The 17,348-nt window shown below is 32.9% G+C and overlaps 1 protein-coding gene and 1 non-coding gene across 4 annotated transcripts; both read right to left on the reverse strand.

Moving 5' to 3' along the window:
* Window positions 1-2,647: 2,647 nt before the first annotated feature.
* On the reverse strand, window positions 2,648-11,279 carry LOC129870148 (E3 ubiquitin-protein ligase At1g63170-like). 3 transcript variants are annotated; one of them, XM_055944767.1, is made up of 5 exons: window positions 11,130-11,279; window positions 5,981-6,698; window positions 5,035-5,160; window positions 4,661-4,952; window positions 2,648-3,526 (listed from the first exon to the last, which is right to left on the reverse strand). In XM_055944767.1, the coding sequence occupies exons 2-5, from the start codon at window positions 6,625-6,627 to the stop codon at window positions 3,332-3,334; spliced, it is 1,260 nt and encodes a 419-aa protein (XP_055800742.1). In that variant the 5' UTR covers window positions 6,628-6,698; window positions 11,130-11,279; the 3' UTR covers window positions 2,648-3,331. The 3 variants fall into 3 exon arrangements, with proteins under 3 accessions (XP_055800742.1, XP_055800744.1, XP_055800743.1); XM_055944769.1 differs by having other exon boundaries at window positions 5,981-6,729; window positions 11,130-11,278; XM_055944768.1 differs by lacking the exon at window positions 11,130-11,279 and adding an exon at window positions 7,979-8,030.
* LOC129871832 (U6 spliceosomal RNA) lies at window positions 8,647-8,749 on the reverse strand. The gene has a single exon (XR_008762310.1). It is a non-coding gene; the product is annotated as a U6 spliceosomal RNA (small nuclear RNA).
* Window positions 11,280-17,348: the final 6,069 nt, after the last annotated feature.

A 17,348-nucleotide genomic window follows, 5' to 3' on the forward strand; every position in this document is an offset into this window, starting at 1 on the left:
TAGGGGTCACTTAAGCGGAATTAGAAGATTTTCTCATTTTTCATGTTTGTTAGCCTACAAATATTTTGGTGGTTTGGCTTCCGATTAATTATTTTTCGAAACCTTTATGGAATCCTCCGTAAGTATCCGGGGAAGAAGTACGTGTAGCCTCGACATGATCCTAGGAATATTTATAGCATTTAGGGGTCACTCAAGCGAAATTAGAAAATTTTTTCATTTTTAGTGTGGCCATTAATATTTTGGTAGTATGACTTCTAGTCAATGTTTTTTCTGAAACCTTTACTAGACCCTCTGTAAGTACCCTGGAGAGCAGTACACGTACCCTCGGCACAGGGCATATTTATAGCATTTAGGAGCTACTCAACCGAAATTAGGTGATTTTCTCATATTTCGTGTTTGATAGACCATGAATATTTTAGTGGTATAGCTCCAGTCAAATTTTTTTCAAAACTTTTATAAGATCCTTCGTAAGTATCCAATGGAGTATTACTTGTAGCCTCGGCACGATCTACAACATATTTATAGCATATAGGAGTCAACTCAAGCGTAATTAGGCGATTTTCTCATTTTTCATATGTGTTAGCTCATGAATATTTTGGTGGTACGCCTTTCGGATAAAAAAAATTTAAAACCTTTATGGGGCCCTCTGTAAGTAACCGGCGGATAAATACGTGTAGCATCGGCACTATCCACGTCATATTTGTAGTATTTAGGGGCCAATTAAGCAGACTTAGGTGATTTTCTCATTCTTCGTGTGTTTGTCCATGAATATTTTGGTGGTATAGCTTCTGAATAATTTTTTTTGAAACCTTTACGGGACTCATCCGTAAGTATCCGGGGGAGAAAACGTGTAGCCTCAACACAAACCACAATATATTTATAGAATTTAAGGGCTAATCAAGTGGAATTAGGCAATTTTCTCAGTTTTTCGTTCATGTCAGCCCGTGAAATCTTTTGATAATATGATTTTCGATCACTTTTTCCCAAAAACTTTATAAGATCCTCCATAATGACCTAGGAAACAGTACGTATAGTCTTGACATGATCCACACCATTTATTAAGCATTTAGAGGGCACTCTATAGAAATTAGGCGTTTTCTTAATTTTTCGTGTGTGTTAGTCCATAAATATTTTGGTGATATGGTTTTTGATCACTTTTATTCAAAAAACTTTACAAAAGCCTCTGTAATGACCTAGAAGAACAATACTTATAGTCTCGGCATGATCCACGTCATTTATTTTGTATTTAGAGGTCATTCAACATGAATTTAGTGATTTTCTCAATTTTCATTTGTTAGCCCATGAATTTTTTAGTAATATGGTTTTCGATCACTTTTTTTAAAAATCTTTACAGGATCATTCATAATCCGGAGGAACAATACGTTTGGTCTCGGCATGATCCACGCCATATATAGCTTTTAGAGGCTACTTAATAGAAATTAGGTGATTTTTTTCAATTTTTTATCTGTGTTTGCCCATGATTCTTTAGTGATATGATTTTCTGTCACTTTTTTTCCTAAACTTTACAAGACCCTTCGTAATAACCTGGGAGAAAAGAGTGTGTAGCCTCGGCATAATCCACTCCATTTATTTAGCATTTAGGTGTCAATCAATAAGAATTAGGTGGCCACTCAACATAATTTAGATGATTTTTTCTGTTTTTCGTATGTGTTACTCAAAAAAAAATGCGATATGATTTTTGGGCACCAAAAAAAAATTGAATTCTCCATAATGACCTTGGAGAACAGTACGTATAACTTCGGTATGATCCACACCATTTATTTAGCATTTAGAGGCCACTCAACAGGAATTATGCAATTTTCTTAGTTTTTCGTGCGTGTTAGCCCATGAATTTTTGGTGATATGATTCTCGATCACTTTTTTTTCAAAAACTTAACAGGACCCTCTTTAATTACCTGGAGGAACAGTACTTATAGCCTCGGCCTCATCCACGCCATTTATTTAGCATTTAGGGGCTACTCAACAGAAATTAGGCAATTTTCTCAAATTTTTGTGTGTTAGCATATAAATTTATTGGTGGTATGGTTTTCGGTTACTTTTTTTTCAAGCACTTTTTTTCAAAACCTAAAGTACCTTCCGTAATGACCAACAGAAACAGTACGTATAACCTCACCATGATCCACACAATTTTTTTAAAGATGTCAAGTTCTAGCTTTCAAAATGGAAAAAAAAATGTTGTAGGAAACATTTTTTAACCCTTCAAAAGGCTTTAACTAGTGCTAATCTGAATTAGTAAGAACACGAAATTTTTTTTACAAAAAAAACAATTAAACTTCTCTATAATCTCATTTGTCCAGACCTTTTTTTTCCCTGTTCTAGCAATTGATTGTTTCTCAATATAACAACATTTTGAATCTTACTTTTACTGTTAAAGAAACAACTACCCCGAAATTATTATATTTCAAACTCTTATAGCATAAAAGAAAAATTTTTAAAAAAAGAGAATAGAAAAAGTCTACATTTTTAACTTCTCATATTCCAGCTTCACAGTAGTTTTTTATGCTTCAAGTGCTTAAGTTATCTTTCTAATAAAATATAATTTACTAATTGCCTAACGGTTGTTACAAATAATAAAAATACATAGATATTTGCATAAGGTTATAAACAGAGAATTTCACAAAGAAAATACTGCAATAATGACAGTTGTTTGGTGTTATAAGAAGAAAAAAGCTATTACAAAGATAAAATATAACATAAGAAATCAACTCAAAAGAAAAAAACTTGTAACAAAATAGCGTCTAAAATTCCAAATAGCAATGTACTCTGTTTAATCCCAAAAAGGGAGTCCAGGGAGGGTGGTGTGTACGCAACCTTAACCCTAAATCTATTTATACAGAGAGAGGGAGAGACGTAATTGGCTGTGCTGTTGCTTAGACGTTGGACACTTCAAAAAATATTGCCCAGTTCAGATACTCAAAAAGCTATGCATTTTTTGGAGATCCAACACGAGTGCAACAACATTTTTGAAAGTTCCGAGTAACATAGCTGGTGAGGCATGAAAGAGGTGTAAGAATATATCCAAGAAGGGTAATGAATTGCTGAGTTTCTGGGAGGTAATGGGTTCAACCAGACAATATGGTAAACATCTTTCAACCTTGATATCAACAATGGGAATTACCTTTTCTTTCAAGCCTGTTATGGATTCATGATATGAACTACATCTATACAAACTGAAATTCATGTGGAAAAGAACAGCAGCAGCAGCAGAAGAAGTAACAGTCAGTTGGGATAAACTCTCCTGGCACCCCATGCAACAAGCAAGCTGCAATGATATCTGCTTCGACCATAAGAAGTTGGTTTCCGCATCACCTTAGGATTGTTGAAGGGGTTCCTCTTCTACAGAAGGTACATCTTTGTTCTTGATGTCAATTTCAGATTTGCAGAGGGGGCAGGACGCATTAATCTTCAGCCATTTGTCTACACACTGGGTATGGAAGAAATGCGAGCAAGGCAGTTCCCTCAATTCGTCATTGTCCTCATATTTTGCTAAGCAAATACAACATACCTGTTTAGGTTTTAAAGCATAAGTGCCGGTTAAATACATGAGAGAATAAACAACTGATTAGATAGAAAGTTCTATATTCATCACCAGTTAACTAGTACAACAACTACAACAACAAACCCCATGCAATAAAAAGAACGATAAAAAGAAATTCACCTAGGTAATAATACATGTAATAGGTAACAAGCTAATAGCAGACCTCTGGAAGGTCTCATAAAATCGAGTTGATCAAAGATCCAGTAAATACAATTAGATATATCCCTATCAATTTTTTGGATAATCATGAATAACTAACAATGACTAGTATGTAGTCCAATATGCAAATCCTGTTTTATGTAAATTATGAGGTTGTCACCTTTGCACTTTGGATAGTTTACTAAGCACAATATGTGTGGCCAATAATGTTGTTTTCCATATGTCCCTGTTTTTGGCATGTAAAACAAAATTGTACAAAACCAGATCAAGTAAAACAACAACATACCCAGTGAATTCCACAAGTGGGGTGTAAGGAGGGTGGTGTGTACAGCAAACCTTACCTGTACCTTGGGAAGGCAGAGAAGTTGCTTACGAAAGACTTTCAGCTCAAATAAAGCAATTTAAAGCAAATAATGAAAATAATGAAAGAACAGAACATCAGCAATACTACGATAACCGAAGCAAAAGAAAACCAACAGATGATAATAAAAATCAAAGAATAAGATAATAAGAGAGTGATAATAAAACAAAGGAGACGACATGTAATAATTAAAACAAAAACTGGTATGTTATTGCTCCGCCTTGAAGGAGAAAAACCTACCAAACATGGGGGTATATAAGGGAGGAAAATTATCACAAAAAAAAACTACGATAAATACTTTACATGTTGATTTTCAACATGAAACACAATTAGTTATTAAAATAGTCATTTATTGACTCCTTGATAGTGTTAATACTATGGGGAAATAGCAGTCATGGAAAATAGGAATACTGCCTGTTCGTTATGATGGATTGATTGATAAAGCGCACATACAAATATTTTAGCTTTTAGGTAGACGCAAACAATATCAAATCAAGAAGCAAAAACTACTTTCTGTGAGACTGTTACCCAGAAACTCAATTTCTAACTCCCAAAGGCTATTAATGGAAAGATGAACTTACCGCATCTTCACCTGATATGGCACGTTCCTTCTCTGTGCCTGCGGCTACACAACCACCTTCCTCCTCTCCTAGATTTTTACTTTCATTGCTCCCAGATCCATCTGTCTTGACCCTGTACTTGAGTGTGGGAAGAGCGTTGATGGACTCTTCTGTGGCTCCTCTCACTCCATGCATAGTCTCACGGACACCAAGGATTGAAATAATACAAGGCAGGCAGCAGCATATCATTGCACACAAGATGAAAGGCATAGCATATCCAATGCAACTAATGGTAAGAAAAGCTATACATAATCTGCAAAGTATGTGGATCTTACGTTACTTTTGGTGATACCAGGGTAGCAAAGGAAGAATAAACAAAAAGTAAACAACTATACCTGTACAAATTGGGAGCCTCGGAAGAAGACGAGTGCCCCCCAAAGATCCAAACATTGCCAACGACAAACCACACCGCAAAGAAGCAATCTAAGGCCATCTTGAAATGATCTACCACTGAACCAAGTCTGGGAAAAAGGAAACATCAATGCACGGTGAATAATACTATCAACGATATAAGACAGATTCCAAGATCAAGGTACTGGTGTAGGGGTGGCAAATTTAGTCCATGAAAATATGACCTGTCCATTTATTAAGTCAGCCATCTTGACTCGCCCAAGTTCAGTCCATCTAAAGATTGGGCTGATATGGGCCAAGTATGTAGGCCAAATTGGCACATGAGATACCTTTTCAAAATATTTAAATTAATTTTTTTTGCTTGATATGTTATATATAGCAAAAGTAAGGAAAAAGGCTTAGTAAGAGTTGGGCAAGTTGGATTATGAACTCATTATTTAGCCCATCTGCGACCAAACTCCCATCTCAGCCCAAGTATCTTTTGGCCAGGGTTGGACAATGACTCATTTATTGATTCAGCCCATTTTGACTCATCCAAATTCAGCTCACACCGCTCATTTGTAACTCCTATTGAGGAAATACTAACTAAATTTCCATGAGAATCTCTACATGGCTGTGCAAAGATTTGGAAGACAGAAAAACTGAATAATTCTTGGATACATTTTTTATGACATAAAATTAAAGGAATTGAAGAAAGGTTAAAACCCTTTGAATGAAAAAGGCTAAAATTTCAAGTTACTCGTGAAGCAGTTGTACCTAAAAAATCATCTGGTCAAAAGTTGTTCAATCTAGCTAATATTCTTAAGGGGCAACAACTGACTCCATCCTGAATTACTAAACATGCTTAGTAGCCTTTTGGGTTAATTGTGGCCAACAACAAAATAATATAAAGAAAACACATTGAAGAGACTAATGTGCAGATATATTTACCTTGCATTGCTTTGCCTGGTCCAAATGTCTGTAGGTGTGTTCCTACCATCTTCCTCATCCGAGGACCGAGTTAATGAGATAGTAATATAAGAATTTGGCTCTGCTGTGGAATTGTCTTGGGGGGAATCTTGACGCAGTTGAGCTGATCTCTGACCGATGGCTTGGTAACGGAGAAGATAACGCCAGTACAGTAAAGGAAGGCTTGCTGCACATCCAGTTGCATAACCCACAATCCAAGCAAATAATGGGGTTTCTGGGTTTTCCTCTTTTGACAAGGATAAAACAACAATGGCTGCAACAATCTGTCCTAAGGTGAATATTAGCTCAATGGAAAGCCACAACAGGGTATTAAATGGGCTCCAACGACGATCAAAACCTTCAGCTCTCCTAGCGGTAGAAGGGCTTTGAGGGTCTATTTCATTGGACGAAGAAGGTGAGGAATGTCGATTTGATGGTCTATTTTCATGGTTGGGCATTTCCAAGTCACGAGGAGAATCATTATCAGATGAACCTGATGATGAGGGACCACTTCCTTGTTCTACATCAATAACATGTTCATTCCTCTCACGACTTTCTGCTTGCTCCATGAGCAAAGGAAATCTATCGGTTGGGTTCTCTTGATTAAGTTCTTCTGAGGTAACAGCCATTCAACCATAAATCTCAAGGACAATATTGCTACTGGTTCATCTACCACCTTATGTTCACAAGCAATGCTTACCTGATGATTTCATTTTAAGAAAGAATTCTGGCTGGGTAAGAAATGAAAAAGTTTACTCCTCTAATGAGGAAGGATCACTTGCAGGAAAAAATATAATTGTGATAATATAAGTTAAAAAGTCGGGAAAATTTACGCGCATGCATAAATATATCAAGTGGGAGGAGTTTAGAGCCGTATTCAAGAGCATACAGTTACCCACAAATTAGCATATATCTTTTAGTTTATCAATGACTTTATTGGTGCTGCATTTCGTCACATGTGTAAAATATGTACAAGGTTCTAATAGGGTCCACATCAAAATAATGTACTATTTGTAATGTATAGAGTACCAATGATAACTGCTAAGTGTAAGACATAAAACATGTCTTCCTTTTTCCATTCTTTTTTAACTTTCAGACATATGCCTTCAATAGGGTATATCAGAAACATCCTCTCTACCTCCAAGGTATGGGTAAGGTCCGCATACACTCCACCTTCCCTAGACCCTCTTGTGGGATTACACTAGGTACGTTGTTGTTGTTGTTTCTTTGAAAAATTACTTCTTTCCGAATTCTTCTCCACCATCTCACATATTGCAAGAACAACACGGGATGAATCAGTCCATTGGATTTGAAGGTCAAGCTTCTCAACAAGGAAGGCTTCTAGTGATTCAAACTTACTTAGAAGTTGGTTGGTAGGTGAAACAAACTTACTGTGACTTAAATTAATATAGCCTTCCCTATGAGCATCAAGAGTTCATTTTGAAATATCCATGTGATGCTTACTGAAATGTAGTATTCTGCATTCTTAGATACATAAAATCAGCTAATTAGCAAAAGCATCATTTTACAAGGGCACGTGCATCGCTTATTTCTCTATAGATACAGGTTGGGCGAGATCACCGTGTTTGATACACGTCTATCTCAAGGTATTGTGCTCTTGTTCAGGAGAATCTTGTGTCACGGATGACCAAGGGGTAAAATTGAGTGGCAAGATTTAGCACCGAAGTCGAATAGCATCATTTGAACTCATAAGGAACAAGCTACTCCAAGAATTGAAATCGGAAACCTAAATCAGACAACTCCCATTTATGATAAACCTAAAACCAGATACAACAACGCAACAACAACATACCCAGTGAAATCCCACTAAGTGGGGAAACCTAAAATCAGATGATTCTCATTTATGATAACTAAGTTGCACCTTGAATTGCTTCAAATCCTATTTCATGAAAGAACCGAGAAGATAGAAGTCAATTCATACTTCACAAAAAAAGAAACTTCCAGAATGTGTCACTTTACCAAGCTTGTCAGTCCTCAAACTAGCTTCACATGAAACAAGCTCCCTACATGCCTACATCCAACATGCATGCATCGAATTGAGGAGAGTGTTGAGTTCAGTCGCATGCGTAGATAGATTATATATTGGTAATGGTATTCCACATAGTAAGAGATTGTAATTATATTATCTAAAACAAAGTTCGCAAATGTAAGAACTAAGACATAATACTTAAACATTTGTCCAATCTTGTCTCACATCACACACTTGGGTTTTTTTCAAAACATATGGACTCACACTGAACATCCAAGGCTCCAGATCCCAAGAAAGAAATCTTCTAAAACATTAACAAGACTTATAAAATATATGCTTAATGCTAATGATACTGCATCCGTCTGAGAAGGGAGACAACTCCTTTCTCCTTTGGCTTGATCAATCTTCTTTTTCTGATTGAGAGTAGTAAGAACTAAATTCTTGGAGAAAAAAATCATTTTCTGCTTTCCGTCTGTTCTATAAGAATACTGACCAACATAAACTTCACAGACTATATATACCAGCAACCAATTGAGCTCCTCAACCCCTAAATCTAATCAATTCATGATCCTTGATTCCTTTCACAACCTTTAAAATAAGGACAAGAAATTGCATGAGGCACACAAGCTATGGAACTTAAACCACTTTTTTATAAGGAAAAAATTTGGACCATTTCTTGATTTGTATGTGCCATCCTTGCGCAGGGGCCATTCTAATCTTCTCCATATCGTTCCAATTCTATCATATGACCCCAAAGGGACACTTAACCACTTTATGTTTTACCAAATAAACTATTAAATATTGCAAGTTAATCGGTCAGTAAACCTTAAGCAGAGGATTTCCTCCCTGAGCAAAGGAAAATGAATCAGCACACAACAGCAGCAAGTCTAGGAATACTCTGATCCATCTTTATTTTTTGTGAATAATGTAGCAGTAACGGAATTAATACAGAAGTAGCTAAGAACAAAACACACAAAAAAAGCCCGTATTATGATCACCCCTGTGGACTAAGTCTGAAATTTTGAGCCATTTTTTTATAAGGTATGTCCCTATGTCTGAAACTTCAAGCCTTGAAATGTTAAATTATTTATATTGAAGATCTATTAAGAAAAGGATTTATTCTAGGGAAAATATAAACAGTGACATCCAATCACAAACTACACGAAAGTTGGCCCTTTTTTAAGGAGATTTACTGATATGAACTTAAATAGAGCAGAATGGCTATGGAGGGTTCATATAACCAATTAGGGATTGGGATGATATCATGCTACACTTAATTTCTATCAGAATTAAGAACAATTAATTTTGACATTCATCCAACAAATGAAGTGGAAAAACAGCGGCTTCGAAATCATGGCACCCTAAGTAGAAAATATACTATTCAATCACAATAAGCAGGATTCAAATAAAAAATTCAAAACCCATTAACAAGAAATTTTGCTAAATGATATCTAAAATTGAAGAACTCCGCAACAACAACAACGTCTCGATCCCAAACTAGTTAAGCAATCTCCATATGAATCCTCTATATCCATTCAACTCTGTTTGGGTACATTTAACAACTCTATTGCCGAAATATCCTAACCCCCAATATAGCTTCACGAAGCAAAATTCAGCACACAATTCAACTTAAATGCTCTAACAAGAAAATTCAGCCTCGAAACACCCTTCTCTTCTAGATAAATCCTAAAATTTACCCTTTAATCCATTCAGAAAAGTTAATCTTGAGACCAATATCTAAATTAGAATAACTCAACAATCCCAAACTAGTTAAGTATCTCCATATGAATCCACTATATCTATTCAACTCCATTTTGGTACATTTAACAACTCTATTGCCGAAATATCCTAAGCCCCAATATAGCTTCACAAATCAACTTTCAGCTCAAAATTCAGCATAAACGCTCTAACAAGTAATTCAGCCTCAAAAGCCATTTCTTCTAAGATAAATCCTCAAAGTTACCCATTAATCCATTCAGGAAAGTCAAATCTTGAAACCAATATAAATTATTAGAACTCCACAACAACGTCTCAATTCCAAACAAGTTAAGCAATTCTAAATGAATCCTCTTATATCCATTCAACTTTATTTGGGTACATTTAACAACTCTATAGCCGAAATATCCTAAGCCCCAATATAGCTTCACAAATCAAAATTCAGCTCAAAATTCAATGTAAACACTCTAACAAGTAAATTCAGCCTCGAAACACCATTCTCTTCTAGATAAATCCATTCAGAAAAGTTAATCTTGAAACCAATATCCAAATTAGAATAACTCAACAATCCCAAACTAGTTAAGCATCTCCATATGAATCCTCTTATATACATTCAACTCTATTTGGGTGCATTTAACAACTCTATTGCCGAAATAGCCTAAGCCCCAATATTGCTTCACAAACCAAAATTCGGCTCAAAAATCAACATAAAAGCTCTACAAGAAAATTCAACCTTGAAACGCCACTACATAAATCCTAAAATTAACCCATTAGTACATTTAGAAAAGTTAAATTTTGAAACCAAATTCTAAATTAGAGGAACTCCACAACAACAATATCTCCATCCCAAACTAGTCGAGCAATCCTCTATATCCATTCAACTCCATTTTGGTACATTTAACAGCTCTATTGCCGAAATATCCTAAGCCCCAATACATTTAACAGACAAATCAAATTTCAGCTCAATTCAACGTAAACGCTCTAACAAGCAAATTCAGCCTCGAAACACTATTCTCCTCTAGATAAATCCTCTACTGCTGAAATATCTTAATTAGAAAAGTTACCCATTAATCCATTCAGAAAAGTTAAATTTTGAAACCAATATCTAAATTAGACGAACTCAACAACAGCAACAGCATCTCAATTCCAAACAAGTTAAGCATCTCTATATGAATCCTCTATATCCATTCAACTCTATTTGCACACATTTAACAACTCTATCGACGAGAAATCCTAACCCCCCAATATAGCTTCACAAATCAAATTTCAGCTCAAAATTCAACATAAACGCTCTACAAACAAATTCACCACGAAAACCACTACATAAATCCTCAAATTAATCCATTCAAAAAAAGGTTTAATTTTGAAATCAATATAGGTATCAGATCAACAAAAAAATGAATTTAAAAAAAATCGTAAAATTACCAGCGATTATATATGATGATCGATAAACTTCGTCACTATGAAGATTTCTCTAAAATTAGGGCTTCGATTTTCAACTTTTTTCGGCGAAAAAGGGCAAAAATTTGTCAGCTCCCATCATTGCTCCACCGACTCCTCCTGTAAATTATTTGTATTTGTATGAGATATTATATTATATGTAAAAAAAAAATGACATTTGACATAATTAGCCATCAAAATAATAACAAGCAAATTTATATTTTTTACCCTAACTTTGTCCGTCCTTACTTTGTTCAGTATTAACTTGATATATTCCAGCAATAAATAGAATAACAATTTATTATATAATTATTTGAATAAAAATTCAATGTATATATATTAGTTTCTTTTTTTCAAAATATTTTATCATGCTATCCTTAATAGTTTATCGTGGCTTCTTTACTTCTGTTATTTCTTTCTTTGGATCGTTTTGTTATATTTTTTTCTTTAAGTCAAGATGGTGTATCGAAAATAGTTTCTTTATTTGTTCTTCAAATCCCACTTGTAAAATTATTTTAAATAATTATTTTTCTTATATTTAACTAGCGAATATAATTATTTTTTATTAATTGGCCAAATATATATATCACTTGTCATTTTTTTTAATTCTTTTGCTTTTTCTTTTTTTATTTAGTTTTTAAACACTTTTTACTTAGGAAGTATTTGAGCATATACTTAATTTGGTCCCTAAACAATGTGCTAGGAACAGACAATGCACTTGTTTTGTATTTTAGCAAAGCAAAGAAGATAGAGAAAAATGCTCAATTGACAACCATTAAAAAAACTGAACCTTTTAAATTCTAAAATTGAGTTTTCTAAAATCTCTATTTATTGATTAAATATTATTACAAACGATTGAAAATATTCTTTAGAATTTATACATTAATTTTAAGATAATTTGAAAAAGATTAGAGTTGATTTTGATTGTAATAGTATATTTAAACTCGAAGAGCAAGAAGAACAAAAATTCGTTTACACCCGTGATTTCAACTTCGGGCTAGCATATCTAAAAAAAAAATTGAAATGGCTAAACTTTAAAGACTTTATGCATGTGACTATTCTATAAATAAAGATCCTATAAACAACTACTTTTGCACTTGGGCCCTAATACAACTTTCAAAGCCCATGGATGTTAGGGTTCATCAAATAAGCCCAATATGTCAGCATATCTGGGCTGGGCTTCATGATCAGGTTATGGCCTTGTCCAGGTTCTATTCATTATGTATTTTTTAGTTCTTCACAAATTATCACAATTACAAGTTAAAGATACAAAGTGTTTTCATAAAAAATATTTGATAGTTGTACTATCACCATCTTATTACTAAAAGAAAGAGTAATAACATGTTTTATAAAATAAGTCGATAAGTGTAATGATCATATAATTCTCATTTTTCAATTCTCATAGTTATTACCTTGTATTCTTCCATGTTCATGAAAATGTAAAAAAAAAATTAAAAAATTAGGTTTTCTCCACTACTTTCTTGATGTGAAAGTGTATCGACAGGATGCACTCTTATTCTTGGTCAATTGAAATATGTGTGTGTAATTAATTTAAATTATATATATTTATTAAGACGAATATATACATTAAAACATAGTAACATGGGTTGTAGTGCAGTAGTGGGACTGCTTCACTGTTAACCAGAGGTCTCGGGTTTGAGCCCTGAGAATGAAAAAAAATCATGTTGGGAGCGTTACCCACGAATGGGCCCTGCAGTGCGAGATCCGAATTTAGTCGGGACTCCACGGAATTCAGACAGCGGGTGAAAAACCAAAAAAATAATATACATTAAAACATAGCATATAGCAAAGTGTCTTTATTAAATATTAAAAAATAAAGAAGGCAGTCTGATGCATTAACCTCCCGATGTGCACAGAATTGAAGCACAAGAATATATCATATGTAATGTTATTTTGTATTTCTGCGAGAGGTTTTGATCAAAATTAAAACCGAATATATGGGCAACAAGTCATTTTTAAAAACTTTATTTTTGATGCTGGTAGATATGGTTAAGGCATGTGGTTTTTTATGCTTTAGTTTCTCCAAAAAAAAATAAAATACCAAAACATTAGAGCCACCTACATGATCAATTATTTTAACTAGTTTAAGACATTAATTTTCAATGCCCAATTCAATATTATACTTGTACTTTATTCCATTTTTTGATACTAACATTCCCTACGTGTTTCTATCACTTGAGTCCCTCCTATTATTTATTAATTGTTTCTTATTTTCACACATTTTTTTGTTTTTCATTTGGGGTTCGATACTTATTTTAAAATCTCAATTATATTATGTAAGGCTTATTAAAGGAGAAAACGCTTTCTGTGAGAATTATTTTCTATTACAAGGGTTAGAACCTAAGATTATAATTAAGAGTAGAAGGATTGTATCTATTCTATCACGGTCATTGGTAGTACTTACCATAACTAAGTGCTTGTAGATGTATAAATTCGTCTTATTCGCTAATGTCATGCTTTTAATTAATTTGATATCAGAGACGGATTCATGATTTAACTTAATATGCTAAATCTTTAATATCTCTAGTATGAATTCATTGTAACTTTAAAATTATAAGTTCAATATAATATTTGTTAATCATTTAATGATTTTCTCACAATCACATATATATCTGTAAAATTATAGATTCAGATATAAATACAGAATTCAGATAAATTGATCGTTGTCGGATATATAGCATAATTTACCTACTACCTAAAGCTTCTTTCACATCTAACCATAAATAATTAATGTCTAGGCCAAATCAAATTTGAATTTTGAAGCTAGAATATCAATAGATTTGTATATGTAACCACTTTATTCAACATTAGATTGTTGATCTTTCTTGTTGAACTAGTTTTTGAGGCTATGATCAAATAATAGCTCGAACACTTAATTTCTATCAATATCAAGATTAACTTAATTAGGTTTGTACTTTTTTCCTCTCATCATGAGGTGTTTCTCTTGCAAGCTATCTACATTGAGAGATATTGAATGAATGATTCACACTATTATAAAATTGTCATTTTCCCATTATAGAATAGTTTCATCTTCCTATTTGTATAATTTTGACGTCTTCCAACTATCAAAAAGAGATTGAGACAGTATTAAAAATCCTGACATTTTTCATACTTTTCGATAAAAAAATTAAGTCTGTCAAAAATTCGCTATTTGACCAAATCTAAGGGAAAATAGGAAAAATAATGAAATTAAAAAACTTCACTAATTAATTAAAGTCTACAAGTAACCTTCAATTATCTAAGTTTTAGTCAATAACTTGTGAAACTATTTCATGAAAGTGTAAGCTCTACATTTGGATTTTGCCGTGTTTAGTGTTCTACAAAACTCTATAAGATGGCAGCTTCTACTTCAATTCTTGATATATGTACCAATATATCTCATTCACTTTTTTTTCCCTATGTTAGATTAACTTATTATGGTGAAAAGTTAATAACTAAGTATAATTAAATCTATATTATTGTAATTCAACATGAAAGATTACATAATTATGATAATTTTTCATACACCCATCAATCTCTCCTCGAACTAAGTTTCACATGGCCTATCACTATGATCCACGGGTCTCTTTCTCGAACTAAATTTCACATGGCCCATTCCATGAACCATGAGTCAACTTCAAGATTCATCGTATGTCATAATTGAAAATTTATGTCCACAAAGTCTTGAGTTTCTCCTTATGCATATAAGTCTCCAAGCTATTTCTGAAATGGTAAAGGTAGTAAACCGAGCCTCATCATCACTTAGCCCATTTTCATATTAATTTTAGCAAATTATTGATTTTGATATTAGTCGATGAGATAAATAAATTTAAAAATATCCTTAATATGGGTGATATCGTATGTTTTGGACCAAAATCTGTTAGATTTCTCTTATGTAAATATCTCACATCATTAAAATATTATACTCTTATATGTAGTTTTCAATCTTTTTAACTATTAATATGACCAACATGCGTTGTAGTGTAGTTGTGGGATTGTTTCATCCTTAACTAGAAGTCTCGAATTTCAGCTTTAGCTAAGCATGGAGAAAATCATGCTAGGAGCTCGGATTTAATCGAGGCTCTAATACGGGCTCTGAACACCGAGTGAAAAAACAAAGAAAATATCAATATGACTATATGAGGTTTTGTTCAGACATTCAATAAAAGATTATGATAATAAAAGTGAAAAAGGTTAGTGATAATTTTCTTTAGTCAAAATGAAGAGTATCTCAAATTTATCAGAGATTGCTTTAAGCAAAGATGAAAGACAAAGTATCACGTGTTTGAGTCGTAGAATTCTTTTAATATGAAACAATAAAATTCTCATAATTAACTTCTGCTATCGCGTAAATTTAAATTAATCAAATCAATAAATAGTACTATTCCATACACCATACATTCAAAGGAAAATAAGAGGTCATTCCATACGCCAAATGTTTGAAGAAGAAAAGTTGGAAAATTAACACTTCCCTTTCCTTTTCTTTTTTTTTTTATTTTATACCCGATGAATTTTTCGCTATTTACAAAAAAAGAAAAGAAGTAAGACAAATCCCAAACTCATATCAAAGGTAGCAACATGAAATTTTTCGCAATAGGTGAAAACCTAACAGAACAATACCGCGTAGAGGTAGAAGGCCCACAAATCATGAACTTATTTTTTCAGAAAAAAATAAAAATAAAAAGTTAAAAAAGGAAAAACCCAAAACCCTAAGTTTGTGGATAGTGACAAATTAATTAGTAGTAGGAAATGGACCAATGCACACACCATGAAACGACCAAATTAGTCAATTACTAGAGAATTCAACTTGTAGGCACAGTCCACACAATTTTAAATAAGTTGCTAAATAGGACCCCCACCCCATTCCACCCCTCAGAAAAAAAACATACACACACCGAAAATGATACTTTTTAAGCATTATAATTCACAATCGTTACTCTTTGGATATCTACTTAATAAACCTCGATCTAATACAATAGTATGTAAACTACGTGCATAAGAAAGTAAAACGCAATAAGCAAAACATACGCACGCCAAAAATGACACTTTTTAGGCATTATAATTCACAATCTTTACTCTTCGAATATGTATATTGTAAATCTCGATTTAATACAATAATCTGTAAACCACATAAAAAAAAAGTAAAGCACAATAAACAAGTTCGGATGATAAACTCGACCAAAAAATCATACATAAATTTCAAATTTGAAACCCTTTAATTCCCTACTATTAAGGAAATCTCATGATCAATCAACTCAATCATCACTATGATTATAAAAATGTGAAATATTATTTCTGTTTCCTATCACTATCAATTTGATTTAAGTGAAGAAAACTAAGAAAAAAATTAGGTTAATTTTGCAAATCTTCTGGCAAAATAATAAAGGCAGCACGTTGTGCCGAATAATTAAAGTCAAGTAAGAACTAGAAATCATATTATAAAGTTGTTTAATTTGTATAGTAGTTCAACAAACTCCCACTAACCTTTTCTACAACAATTTAAGTTATATACATCTTATTTATCGGTATTTTACACTATCAGATTAAATTTATTTGTTATAATAGATAATTTATTTTATTTTTAAGATAATGATGTATATAACTTAAACTCATCTTAGAATTGATACACCTGTCCTCAAAATTCATATGGGATTGTGTGATTGTGCATGAAATTTATTTATTTTTAAACAGGGAAACATTTTCAGGACTAGTGCTTTGAAACAAGTTATAGACATTTGTTTAATTATAAATTATTTAATTACAGGTAATTAAAATAAGAATTTTAAATTTAAATTATTTTAAAATATTTTAAAATGGCAATTTATTTGAGACATATTAAAAAGAAAAATGTATCACATACTATTATGCATAAATGATGTCTGTTGTAGAACGGGTTTTGTAGAATTGACAAAAATTTATATATTTTTAAATCTCACACACTTTAAATTCAAAAATTTACGTGGTTTGATAACCAATTTATCAATTTTCCTTTTTTTGTGTGTGTGTGTTGGAGGGGGGGGGGGTCTATTTGTGGGTTTGAAATTTGAAAATGACAAAAAGAGATATATTAAATGAGAAGCTTGCTAAGTTGGTTGTGATCACTTGTCAAATGATTTCTTATCACATAATTTGTGATAGAATTAAATGCTGAAAAACAGGTTTTAGATTCTAGTCTTTTTCTCTAGCCAATATTACTACACAATT

The sequence above is a fragment of the Solanum dulcamara genome, chromosome 10, assembly GCF_947179165.1.
Source record: "Solanum dulcamara chromosome 10, daSolDulc1.2, whole genome shotgun sequence".
In the NCBI taxonomy this organism is placed as follows: Eukaryota; Viridiplantae; Streptophyta; class Magnoliopsida; order Solanales; family Solanaceae; genus Solanum; species Solanum dulcamara.